General features: G+C 31.5%; 1 protein-coding gene and 1 non-coding gene across 2 annotated transcripts; both read right to left on the bottom strand.

The window, feature by feature from the left end:
- Positions 1–263: 263 nt before the first annotated feature.
- LOC140869966 (small nucleolar RNA R71) lies at positions 264–369 on the bottom strand. The gene has a single exon (XR_012146952.1). It is a non-coding gene; the product is annotated as a small nucleolar RNA R71 (small nucleolar RNA).
- Positions 370–3,265: 2,896 nt separating this feature from the next.
- Positions 3,266–12,152, bottom strand: LOC140863059 (alcohol dehydrogenase-like 3). The gene is made up of 10 exons (XM_073266190.1): positions 11,961–12,152; positions 11,317–11,453; positions 11,164–11,213; positions 10,694–11,025; positions 10,405–10,487; positions 10,008–10,083; positions 8,764–8,825; positions 8,432–8,527; positions 3,950–4,111; positions 3,266–3,504 (listed from the first exon to the last, which is right to left on the bottom strand). Exons 1-10 carry the CDS (start codon positions 12,040–12,042, stop codon positions 3,394–3,396), a joined length of 1,191 nt encoding a protein of 396 aa, XP_073122291.1. The 5' UTR covers positions 12,043–12,152; the 3' UTR covers positions 3,266–3,393.
- Between the last annotated feature and the right edge of the window lie 2,094 nt (positions 12,153–14,246).

Below are 14,246 nucleotides of genomic sequence, written 5' to 3'. Positions count from 1 at the left end.
GGTTAATATGGTGCAGCAGAATCAGTTTAAGGGTGCAGCTACTGAAGATCCAAATTTGCACCTGCGTACTTTTCTGGAGATTGCTGACACAGTAAAGATTCATGGTGTTACTGAGGACACCATCAAACTACGATTGTTCCCGTTCTCTCTTAGGGATAATGCTCGTAGTTGGTTGCAATCACTGCCTCTTGGGAGTATCACTACATAGGATGATATGGCTTCCAAATTTCTGGCTAAGTATTTCCCACCTGCTAAGTCGGCTCAGTTGAAAATAGAGATCACTACATTCAAACAGCAAGATTTTGATCAATTGTATGAAGCCTGGGAGCGGTACAAGGAGTTGCTTTGGAAGTGTCCAAACCATAATTTTCCAGATTGGGAACATATCGAATTATTCTACAATGGTTTGAATGGGCCAACTCGTATTTCTATGGATGCTGCAGCTGGAGGTTCAATATTTTCTAAATTTCCTGAACAGGCTTATGAGATGCTTGAGCAAATGACTGTTAACAGTTATCAGTGGCCGAGTGAAAGATCTGCAATAAGAAAGCCTGTTGGAATTCATGAGGTTGATGCATTCACTGCTTTGACTGCTCAGATGGCTACTATTTCTACACAGTTGGCTGCACTGACCAAAGGGAATCAAAGTTCTACTGAGACAGCATCACTGGCGACTGCCGTAAATTCTGCTGATGGATTTGAGAGTGTGGAGCAAGCGCAATATGTGAACAACAGGAATTACAACAATTATCGAGGTAATCCTGTACCCAATCAGTATCATCCTAGTTTGCGTAATCATGAGAATTTTTCCTATGCAAACAATAAGAATGTGTTGAATCCTCCACCGGGGTTCAATACTCAGAATGGTGAGGGTAAAGCATCGTTGGAAGATTTGGTGATTAATTTTATTGCAGAATCATCCACAAGATTTAAGAGGAATGAAAATAGGCTTGACAGTATGGAGACGCACTTGACCAATGTGAGTGCTTCTATGAAAAATCTTGAAACACAAATTGGTCAACTGGCGAATGCATTGAATAATCAGCAGAGAGGTGTGTTTTCTAGCAACACTGAGGTTAATCCTAGAGAGAAATGCAAGGTTGTTATTCTTAGAAGTGGCAAGGAACTTGGAACAGATAAGCCGAAGGCAGTGGATGATGAAGAAGTTGAAGAGATTGTGGTAGAGTCTGAAAAATCTGATAGCCAAAATTTCAGCAAGTCTGCAGTTGTGCCTGAGAAACCGCCTGTGCCAAAAGCTATTCTGCCATATCCTCAGCGGTTCAAGAAGAAAGCTTTGGATGAGAAGTTTTCTAAGTTTCTTGATATCTTCAAGAAAATTCATATTAATATTCCATTCGCTGATGCTTTGGAACAGATGCCGCATTATGCAAAATTCATGAAGGATGTGATGATGAGGAAGAGAAAGCTTGAAGAGTTTGAAACAGTGAAGTTGACAGAAGAGTGCAGCGCCATCCTACAAAAGAAACTGCCACAAAAATTGAAAGATCCAGGGAGTTTCACTATTCCTTGTATTATTGGTGGTGCGACTGTTAATAAGACATTGTGTGATTTAGGTGCAAGTATTAATTTAATGTCTTTGTCTATTTTCAGGTCTTTGGAGCTTGGCGAGGTGAAACCAACCACGATTACTCTGCAGTTGGCTGATCGTTCTCTTACTTATCCTAGAGGAGTTGTGGAAGACGTTTTGGTAAAAGTAGATAAATTTATTTTTCCTGCTGATTTTGTAGTGCTTGATATGAAAGAAGATCAAGATGTCCCTCTAATTTTGGGGCGACCATTCTTGGCAACTGGAAGAGCTTTAACTGATGTGCAGGAGGGTGAATTAACTATACGAGTTGGTGGTGAAGCGGTCACTTTTAATATTTATAAGACCACGAATTACCAAGATGAAGTACGTGCTTGTAATCACATTGATTTATTTGATTCTTCTGTGAATAATTTTGGTGTAGGAATAGAGTTGAAAAGTGGGCGAGATCCGAAGGTGGCGAAGAAGATGAAAAAGAAAGCTAAGTCCAAGATAATTTTTGAGCATGTTTGGAGGGTGAAAGAGAGGAACAAAACCTCTAATAAAGTGACAGGAATTGGCTAAAATCATATTTGACCCCTTAAGAGTATAATTTTTAAAATTTATTCAACCCATAAGATCCAATTTTAAAATATTTATCAAACATTTACATTTTATGAATTTTATTTTTATTTTAAATTTATTATTATTAATTAATTTGTTTCTAAAAAAAATATTATTACTTTATCTTGATATCATTATTTTATTAAATCAATTCGTGTTTTCAATTTCTCCGTTAAACATGCATTCATAAACAAGGATTTAAATACATAAACGTACCAAAATATTGAACAAATTAATAGTAAATTTTATCATTATACAATTTGACCCCTTGTTTAATAGTAAATTTTATCATTATACAATTTTATCATTATACAATTTTATGAATGTTTAATATTTTGGTACTTTTACGTATTTAAATTTTTTTTTATGAATTAATATTTAATGAAAAATTCGGAAGCACGAAGTAAGTTCAATAAAATAATGATATCAAGATAAATTAATAATATTTTTTTAGAAACAAATTAATTAATAATAATAAATTTAAAATGAAAATAAAAATAAAAATTCATAAAATGTAAATGTTTAATAAATATTTTATAATTGGATCGTATGGATTGAAAAGATTTAAAAATTATACTCTCAATGGGTCAAATATGCAATTTTAATATTTCACAGGGGTATTTGGTGCAAAAAAAAATCAAAATGTTTGTCCAGTCGCAGGAGAGGCGCGTGTGCAACAATTGCTCATATAAAGGGGCACGTGTGCTAATTTTATGATGCTTATTAAAATTTCATAGGGGAGAAGTGTGCATTTTCAATATTTCACAGGGGTATTTGGTACAAATAACTCCTAAAATTAGTGACAAATTATAAATTTATGTCACAAATATTAGAACGGAATTGCGTTTCCGTGTCTATTATTAGTGACGAAAATATTATATCCATCTCAAAATTTTAATTAGTACTGGAATATTAGTTTCGTTGCTATATTTTGCCACAGATAGATAGATAATCCGTCGTTGCTAAAATTTTAGCGACGAAAGAATTAATCACGGTGTTTATTCCGTTACAAATCCGTGACTAATTCATATTAGTAACGGATTTGGCCGTTACTACTCAGAAAATATTTTGTAGTGATAATAATTAACACTCTATTGTTGTGATTAAACGATACGATTACCCAAAGCAAAACAAACAATGTTTTGCATGTCAAAATAAAAGTTTAAAATTTCTTGTGCGTCTTGAGATAAGAAAACGATACACCAACATATTTATATATTAAATACAGAAATATTATACTATGATCAAAGGTGAAGAAGGCATCTCAAGGATTTCCCATCAATGAGTAATTCGAAAGCTTCGTTAATCTTCGTAAATGGCAACTCATGGGTGATGAATTCATCCAACTTCACCTCCTGAATTGATTAAAAACATAATAAATAAACAAAGATATATAGTAAAGTTATATATTTTATTAGAAGGCCTCCTCATGAGTTAATTAATTAATGCGTAATGACTGGGTAACTATTATTTAGGATCAAAACACTTTCTTATGAGGCTTTTAGTGTAGCTAAAACATAACAATAATTCATCGTTAAAGAGGAATGGAGATAAGGATCATATGGGAAAATAAGAGGGATCAAAGTGGTTTTGATTCCAAATAATAGAGATGAAAACTAATAATCTCGGTTATTTTTTAAAGCAATTTTGGGGAGGAAATTGGGCCATGCATGTATACTACATGTGCTCTTTTCTATTAGTTGTTAACGATTATAAGACATGAGGATAAAAGACATCTAAAATTTATAGGTAAACGAAAGGACGTACTGGAAATTAAAACGATTAATTATAAGTCTTTACCCCATTCATGCACTGATTTGCAAAATGAGGCAATTGAGATTTTCCTTTGAAGTCACCAAACACTGATCCCACCATTCTTCTCCCATCAAACAGCTCCATTGGATGGATTGGTAGCAATCTTGGTGTTGGATGTATCCCTAGTATTACTGTAAGACCCCAACCCTGCATAAAACCCCATAAAAGATCATAAATTAATTATTTCAATGCGACACACATTAATTTCGATTTTAAAATTAAATAATTATACTTTAATGTGTTGAAAATCATATATGGGAAAGATGCATATTTAAAAATGTTTGGAGTTACATTTTTAAAATATATATTTTCCAAGGCATATATCATCAAATTAAACGAAGTAGCGATCGATGATGAGTGGAGGACTGTCACCTGTAGATTAAATAAAAAGTAAAATTATATATAATTTTTCGAAAAGAAAAATTAGATCTCAAGTATATGGATATTTGTCTCCATGTATAAGATCGCTTTTGGTTAAATACAATACTTCAAATGTAGTATTTGGGAGAGTTTTAAGAAAACATTTCTCAGCTTTTTCCTAACAAAAATTGAATTTTTTGTGAAATTTTATTAAGAAAAAATTGAGAAGTGCTTTTTAGAAGCTTTTTCAAACACGACCAAAGTTTAGTTAACTAACTTTTATGCAGCCAAACCAAATCAGAGCAGAAATACTGAAATCTATCAAATTTCGTACCGGTCACAAGATTAGAGATAGTTTTTGTGTTTGCAGAGATAGTATGGGGAGTTAATGCACACAAAAATGAAGGTTGTGCGACCACTACCGAAAGAGGGTAGAGTTCAACCTACTTTATGGGTATTACCCTAATGATAGATATAATATCTTGTGATTTGTCAGATCAACAATATATCATTATTTACGCCTATGTATAGAGAGGTTGAGTTCAACCTAGCATATGGATATTACCCCAATGATAGATCTAATGTCTCATGATTTGTCACGTCAACAATATATCATTAACTACGCCTATGTGTAAAAATACGAACCATTGGATGCATGATTGATAAGTGCAATTTATGCATTTAATTTACATATGATGTGGCTTAGCTTTTGTGATGTATCAAGTGAGTTTTATGCATATTTGATGTTGTTTTTGTGAGATGCAAGAATTAGAAGAAAAGTACCGAGAAGAAACGGAGAGCCGAATTATGGGACAGCAAACTTCAGAAATTTACTGGAAATGTTTGAGATATCCAAATTCAATCTGCACCGTTCATAATAAATTTTAGGATTTTTTAAGTTGTTGTCAAAATTTCAAGTCAATCCGACGGTTAGATTGTGAGATATGAATTTTTGAAAATTATCGCGCAGCTGGAACAAGAGCAGAAGCGCACATGCGCTTGAGAAAAAAAGAGGAGAAGCTGCTCTTCATGACTAGGGCAGCTGCGCCTCATGAATAGAGCAGCTGCTCTTCATGAAAAAGGTGAAGGAATTGAAGAAGCGCATCTGCGCTTAAGAAGGAGCAAAGCTGCGCTTAATTTCAGAGCATGCAATATTGTGAAGCGCATCTGCACTTAAGAAGGAGCAAGTCTGCGCAAAAAGACAGAACTTTGAGATTGAAGAAGCGCATCTGCGCATGATTCCTAGCGCGTATTTGGGCTTCATCAATGAGCTTTCAAACAACATATAAAAATAGAATTGAAGGAAGGAAAAACGGAAGCAGCCGCCACAATTCACAGAAAAACAAATTGAGAGCTTAAACGTGAGATTTGAGAGAATTTGAAGGCGAGAGAAATCTGAAAACGTGAAAAGCTTCAAGAACAAAGACGAAGATCGATCGACCGGACACGACATCGAATATTCGGATTTGTTTTCTTTCTTTGAACTTATTATTATTAAATTGATATCTAGATTTTTTAACATGAATTATTTTTGCAATATTTTGATTATGAACTAAAATTTCTTAGTCTAGAGGTTGATGTAGGCTGGTGTAGGCTCTTCTACAACTTTTGATTTTTATTGGATTGAATTTTACTAGATTAATTGTTTTTTTTAAAATTTGATTATCTTTTCAATTACTTGATCACTAATTGATTTGTTAAATTTATTTGAAATCATTGCTCGGGAGAGAAGATTTTGAATAAGACCAATAGAAATAACACCATTAATTATTTATATAGCTCGGGATAGTGTATAATGTCAACGGAGCCTTAGGAAGAACATTGTTTTACACATATATTGGAATTGAATCTTAGTTGGTACACATTATTTGTTGCTCGGGAGAGAGAAATAATATAATTAAGTGTTTTTGGATATTAATTGAATATAATTCATGAAAATAATTTAATTAGAAGTAGTTGTTGTCGAAACCAGGATAAATCAAAACCTCTAGACCATTTTATCTCATTGAAATTTTCTGAAGTTATGTGCGAGTTTTGCTATAATTTATTATTTATTTAAGTTTGAAAACCAAAACTCTTAATTTAATTTTCTAGATAAAGTTTAGACTATTTTAATTACAAGCACTGAATAATTTTAACATTACTCCTCGTATGAACGATACTCTACTTACACTTTATTAAAACATGACACTGTGCACTTGCGGGCACAAAAGTACACAATAATGATTTGGGTATTTCCCTTTAGTGTAAGATCTCATTAACCGTGTAGAGATATGAATCATTGAATGCATGATTTGGGTATTATCCTTAGTATAAGATAAAATTCGTACTCGCATAAATTTGAATTCCAAATAATGTTTATGATCGTTAGGATCCCCATTTATCAATGTGCCATTTGTGAAGTTACAAGAATTAACAAGATTTTGTAATAAATATCACATGGTGTTTGTCATGAAAGGAAACTAAATTTATTTTTCTTTAAAAGTTTTGGAATATTTTGTGAAAATAATGTATTACCTATTTTGGTAAAATTTTAAAATATATATTAAAATTTTGAGATTTTTAATATTTATTTTAAAATAAAAAAATTGTAGAAAATCTCAAAACTTGATGGACAAATAATTCATTTGAGAAATATGAGATATTTCATCTCTTGGATTTAGAAAATATTCGGTAATTTTTTTTTTCTAGAAATCTAATTAAGAAAGAGTTTTATTTTAATCAAATTAGATTATATATATGTGTGTGTGTGTGTGTGTGAGAGAGAGAGAGAGAGAGAGAGAGAGAGAGAGAGAGAGTGAGAGAGAGAGAGTAAGAAAGAGTTTTATTTTAATCAAATTAGATTATATATGTGTGTTTGTGTGTGTGTATATTCGGTAATTTTTTTTTCTAGAAATCTAATTAAGAAAGAGTTTTATTTTAATCAAATTAGATTATATATATGTGTCTGTGTGTGTGTGTGTGTGTGTGAGAGTGAGAGAGAGAGAGTAAGAAAGAGTTTTATTTTAATCAAATTAGATTATATATGTGTGTTTGTGTGTGTGTGTGTGTGAGAGAGAGAGAGAGAGAGAGAGGACATAAAAAATATCTACACGCTCTTAATAATTCCGAAAATGTATGAGTGACATTTTAGTGATGGAATGTAAAAAAATTATCTTTAAAACCATATGAAAAATGTTTTAACAGTTCAAATGTAATAATTTTTGCAAAATGACACCATAAATAATCAAAGAAATAAAAGTAATATAGAACTTGGATAAAAAACATTAAACAGAAAAAAATAATGTGATTATTATTTTTTTTGTACTTATTAGATTTTCAATTATATGTAAAAAAAATATATGATGAAAATTTATTTTTTATACAGGAAACGGAATTAGAATCGTATTCATATTTTTATAGGGGTAATTCTATGAACATTTGTTTAAAAAAGCATAAGGGTTATAAGCATCTATATTTATTTTTCAAATTGTGTTATCTGCTATTTTGAGATTTCACAAGAAGGTTGTATGGAATTTACCTGTATAGTTCTATCTATTTGAGGGAAATCTATGCAGTTGATAGGCCGGATAGATTGATAGTTCATGGTAGCGGAAAAGTCTACAATTGCAGTCAGATTGAAACATGCCGAGTGAACAATGATGGATGAAAAAAAAAATAAATTTTTCTGGGTTTTTGTTCCAATGTTGGGGAGACCCCTACACCAACTGGAGTCAAGTTCATCCCATATACATCTTTAGCATCTATATTTTGGATAATTTCATCCTAGTTTCAGACTCTCTACCCCAATGATCCACACTATAAATAGACGAGCATTTAGATAACAAATTTAGGTAGGTAGTGCAAAAAGATATCTTCACTGTTTTTAATAAATAAGAAAATACACTACACCAAATTACTTAAAATGATTTATTTATTTATCTTATGAATCTTACAAAATCTATTCATGTATTATCTCTCTTACTCACTCTAATATTATCCACATTTATTCCAATTTAATCTCATATATTGTTTCATGTGTTAAATTTTAATGTGCATAATTATATAAATAATATTTTAATCTTAATTTTTATATTAAAGATAGATTGTTGGGGAGGATAAACTTACATCATGGGTTGACAAAAAAGCCTCCCGGAGGACATCCAAGTTTCCTGCACATTCAAAACTATATTGCACGCCTCCATCCGTCATTTCCCTTATTATCTGTAGTGATCTTCGCATCATTATTATTTATAAAATAATTGACCAAACAATTTATATTATAGAGAAATATAAAAAAGAATCAATTCAATTTAAAAATACACAAATCACGAAGAATAGACTGAATAGTTGACCCTTAATTTGTGCTATTTTTTTTTAAAAAAAAGTTAATTTGTACTAGCTATCTTTAAAGATATAAAAATTAAGAACGTATTCAAATAATTTAGACATTTGCTGACCTGGTGCACCGGCTGGTCAAGGTCCTTGGGATTTATGAAGTCCGTGATCCCAATTGCCTGCCCTTTGGGAATTAAAAAAAATAGAAAGAAAATAATAAATAATAAATAATAATAATAATAATAATAATAATAATAATAATAATACGATATTTAATTGGGTGTCATTTGAATGACATGTGACCATGGCGTTGTTGACTGGACATTTTCGCAGCCCTATCTTTTTTTATAATTATTCCACCGGACGTGTTGATTGCATCCTTTGAATCAGTCAGTCGTAAACATTATATTGTTCAAAGAGTTTTTCTGTATTTGGAGAATGCTTGAAACTACACGTTAAATTTCCGATGAAAATGATTGTTCGAGGCATCTCGTATATATTTGTTCGAGGCAAAGTGTATTTCCTCTGTTAAAAAGTGAGACTAAGGCTTAGTTTGGAAGTTGAAAGGGAAAAGAAAAGAAGAGAAGAGAAAAGAAAAGAAAAGAAAGTGAGGAAAGAGAGAAAAGAAATGATGTACTTTTTTTTTTAGGAAGAAAAAAAATGAAATGAAATGAGTTAAATTTATTTAAAATCAAATTTTTTTTTTGTGTTTCCTCCCATTTCCGTCAACATTTGGAAGAAATGATTTTTGATTGAGAGCCTTTCTTTCTTTTCTTTCCTTTAAAAAACTCCCTAACAATCAACTTTTTAAAAATTTATTTCTTTTACCTTCTTTGCCTTCCAAATCACAGAAAGTTCGATGCTACCAATGGGGTCAATTTTTTTATTTATTAATTTTTTTTTGCGAAATTGGACAGTCTGACTGTAATGAAATACAAAGAAAGACGTCAAAAATATGAAAATATATGCGCGCACACACACACATATATATATATATAACATAGTGAGACAAAAGTTCAATTACATTTAGGTAGTGTTTGGTAGTGCTTCTCAGAAGATCTCCCAAACACTACATTAGGTTACTTGCGTTTTGGAATGTTTCTAAGAATCATTTTTTAGTTTTTCCTGCACAAAGATGCTTTTAGGAAGCATTTTTAAGAAAGTTCAAAAGTACTTTCTAAAAGCATTTCAAAACGCTACCTTAGTCCAATTTGTAAGGAGTTTTTTTGCCTAATTTTAAAAACCGCGGGTTAATGTCATGAACTTCAATAATTCAAGATGTGGAGACGAATATGCAGCAAACCATGATTAAAATTAACCATGGTATTTTAAATAACAGCCAGGAAATAAATAATAAGATATCTACCTTTGAGTTGTTTATCGGGGTTAATGTCAACTCCAATAATTCTTGATGCTCCTCTTGCCCTTGCCCCTTCAACCACCTGCAAATTCATTAAAATACAAGTGAACCTCAATAATGGACAATTAGCATCCGTCTCACAAAATTTACACGTCTTACAAGAGTTTTTGTGTTACTTTTATATCAAAATATTACTTTTTACACAAAACCTCTTATGAGATGGTTTTACGGATAACTTTTGTGATACAGATATTTTAATTGAGTCATCCATAATAAAATATAACTTTTGATGCTAAAAGTACTACTATTTATTGAAATATAGACATGTGTGACTCGTTATTCTAAAATCGTTTCAAAAAAAAAAAAAAAAAACTCTATGGTAAAATAAAATAGAGGAACTTACAGCCAACCCGACAGCTCCCAAGCCAAAAACAGCGACACTTGCCCCAGCTTGCACGTTAGCGGTGTTCCACACCGCTCCCAGCCCTGCATAATTTCTCGTGTTCATTCAAGGTCCCCCCCAGCTATATTTTAGTAGTAGAGGCTTATTATTAGTTCAGAAACTATAAAGTTTTAATTAATTTGTCCATTAATTTTAATTTGGTTGACACACTTTAATTTTTGTGAATTGATCACAAAAAAAGTTGTTTGAGTAGCTAGCTAGGAGAGAATTAAATTGAATGAATAGGTACCCGTGGAAACCCCGCAGCTGAGCAAAGTCATAGTGGGGAGTGGGGCTTTGGAGTCGATCTTGACGACGCAAGCTGAATCCAGCACAGTGTACTCGGTGAATGTGGAAGTGTTGAGGAAATGGTAGATGGGTTTCCCCCCATCTTTGGTCCTGAATCGACACTTTCCGTCGCCGATCATCGTACTCTTGAACGGATTCACCCGATACGTCTCGCACAGATTTGTCTTCTCCGACTTGCAGTAGCCGCATTCCCCGCACTCGCCGTTGAATATGGGGACTACGTGGTCCCCTACTTCTATGTCCCCCACCCCTTCTCCCACACTTTCTACCACACTTATCAATTACACCATCCAAACCAACATCATTAATTAATTCGATGTTATTATTGAGATATTCATTCATTCATTCATACAAATCATGTTTTAATTAAAAAAGCAATTCAAAATTCATCAATATATATAAATTTCTTACCCGGAGGCTTCATGCCCAAAAATTCGAGGGTACACCCGCTGAGCTTCATTCTTTAAAACAAATTAAATTTGACCCCATAAATAAATATTCACAACAAAAAATTAAAATATATATATACATATATGCGAGTAATATTTGTATATATATATGTACCTCTCCTTGCCAAGCACCTAGATCTGTGTGGCAGATTGAAGTAAAGAGGATCCTGATTCGGACCTCCTTATTCCCAGGAGGATCCACCAGAATCTCCTCCACAACCAGCGGCTGCCCCGCCCCGTACGCCACCGCAGCTGCAATCATTAATTCCACCAAAACTCAACTTCATTTATAATATTGTAACAACATATATATATATTACATCTCCAATAACATGACCAACCTACCAAATTTATAAGCAAAATTGGTTTAATCCCATAAAAACTTAAAAATAAATTAATATGTTGTGGTAGGCAATCCAAAGTTAATTTTTTGGCTACATAAACTAGTAAAATCCTATGGTTTATGTTAATATATCGCCCAATCAAACTATGATATTGGTTCACTTTAAATAATTCAAAATAGCACGAAATTCTTCTAAAATCAAGTCTATACAATTCTTGGGAGTGAAATATTATTTTGAATGATATATAGTACACAAGAAGAACATATATTAGAGAAGAGAAATGTAAATGAGGTAAATATAATGGTGATTTAAAATATAGGAATTTAATTAAAAAAACACTATGATATCCCAGAGGAGTTAGTTCATGCTCGTTTGGTTTTTCACAAAGATCGTGAATTAATTATTATTTACGTACCTTTGCATGTAATAACTTTTCCGATGGTTTCGCTTGAAATGGTATGGTGGTAGGAATTCATGTGATTATCCGAACTTCCCATTGATCTATTCAGGATTGTGTGTGCTCTTTTACTATATAATAATAAATATCTCTATTTATAGAAGCCTTGGATTAATATTCAATGAGCCTTCACCGACATACATAGCTGATAGCTCCTGTCACAAGTTAGTTATTTATATGTAGAAGCGTTGAATTCATGGCTACGGAAGTGAAGGAATTTTGCAGTTACCACCCTCATCTTTATGGTATTGCAACTAAATCCTAAACTTCATTGTTGATTGCGATAATTTGTCTCTGTCGAACAAGTTGTCAGACGACAAGTCGTTGATGGGGATGAATATTAATAAGGATGGTTGGCGGGGTCAACAAAAAGACATTTCAAATTATTGTGTGTATTTATATTTATATTTTATCTTCTTAAACAGAATATTATTCATGAATCCTAATTAAGTTATATAATATGTATTATATATATAATACGGTTGATATATAAATGTACATATCTATACTATATATATATATATATATATATATATATATATATATATATATATATATATATATCAAGCAAAAGCACCTTAGTTGGTCTCTTGGTATGCCCAACCTCAAATTGCCAAAAAAAAAAAAAAAAAAAAACCCTCTCAAAAATGCATGTCATATTAAAATCAAACAGTTTAAAAATAAATGTTATATAATATACACACAACACATAATATTTATATATATTATGTTACATACGCAATATGTGTGCGTTACCACTAATATTATTTATGAAACAGAAACTTGCTTTAAAAACTAGAAACCTACACTACCAAATTTACTCTTTCCTCGAAGATGATAAAACAAGGGTATGGAAATATTTATTGACAAAATATTGTTAAAATATATTAGAGCCACATTCATATCAGCTAGTGTGATATTCTTATTTTGGTAATAACAAACATCATCGAGCTGGTCTTAGGAACCAACTGCTTCCTTGTTGTAATTAAAGATATAGACAGGAATGGATCCAGAAATTAGAGTTAGGGCGAGCTTAAACCAATATAATATATAAGGGGGAAAAAAGTCACTTTATTATATTGTTCAACAAAATTGTGCTCTGCGAGATTTAAAAACATAAAATTCATCTATAATAGAATCTATATTTATATCCTAAGTTAAATCTCGTTCAATATGAAATGTCAAACAATCAACAAGAAAGTCATCCTCCATTTTATTGCGAAGAGGAATTTGGATACTAGAAACGGGGAGACTTTTACTATATTGATGTTGTATTGTAGAGTCTATAGAAATAGAAGTGCATTCACTAATTTGACGATATATCTTTTTAAAGAAAGAAGATATCAATGTTTTTTATTTCTTTACAGCAGATTGATGTTTCATTTTAAAATAGTTCAAGTTATATCCTTAAAAAAGTAACAAAATAACAATATTCAAACAAATAAACAATTAATAGTCATTGACTCAACAAATAATAAAATAAAAATACATATATATTTCTATTTCAATAGATACTACACATATAGCTTTAATATAACTTATATTATGCACACAATAGGACATAAATAAATTATATTCTATTAATATTAAATATTCAATATCAGAGAAAATTTATATTATTTAATTTCATTGTTTTTAAGATCCAGATAAAGTATAAAAAATAAAATTATCATTATTTAATTTATTTCCATGTACATACTATTACTATCTTCCATCACCTCCACAAATAAAATCGAATTTTTGCCTACACCAATTAATTCAAAAAAACCCTACCAACTTGCATAACACATATATAGACAATAAATAAATCTTACAAAAAAAAATGGATCAATGAGATTCTGGGCAACGTATGGATTGTGATAGAAAACGTATTGTAATTGTAGGTTAAAATAAAGAGTTAGTGTTGTCCGCGGTGTCACAACATCAACGACAACACAGTGCAGCGGAAAATAAACAAAAATAAATAATACAAGAAATTAATTTTGCACGAGTATTTATACTCGTGCGGGTGCCTTAGGGCTAAATATCATAGTAAACGTAAGATCAGTCTTACAAAGTAATCCTAGTGATTTTACGAAAAGTCATTAAATCCTAAATTTCTCAACAAGTTGAGAAATCAAACTTGCATCCTAAATAATATAAAACAAATCAGATGCAACTCCCGTAGCCTAAATTGAAGAGACAGAAAAGATATTCGATCAACACAGTTCCCACAGTGTTGTCTCTAATGTCTTCAACACGAAC

This window comes from Henckelia pumila, chromosome 4 (assembly GCF_033568475.1).
Source record: "Henckelia pumila isolate YLH828 chromosome 4, ASM3356847v2, whole genome shotgun sequence".
Classification (NCBI taxonomy): domain Eukaryota; kingdom Viridiplantae; phylum Streptophyta; class Magnoliopsida; order Lamiales; family Gesneriaceae; genus Henckelia; species Henckelia pumila.
This window is presented reverse-complemented; position numbering and strand designations above follow the sequence as displayed.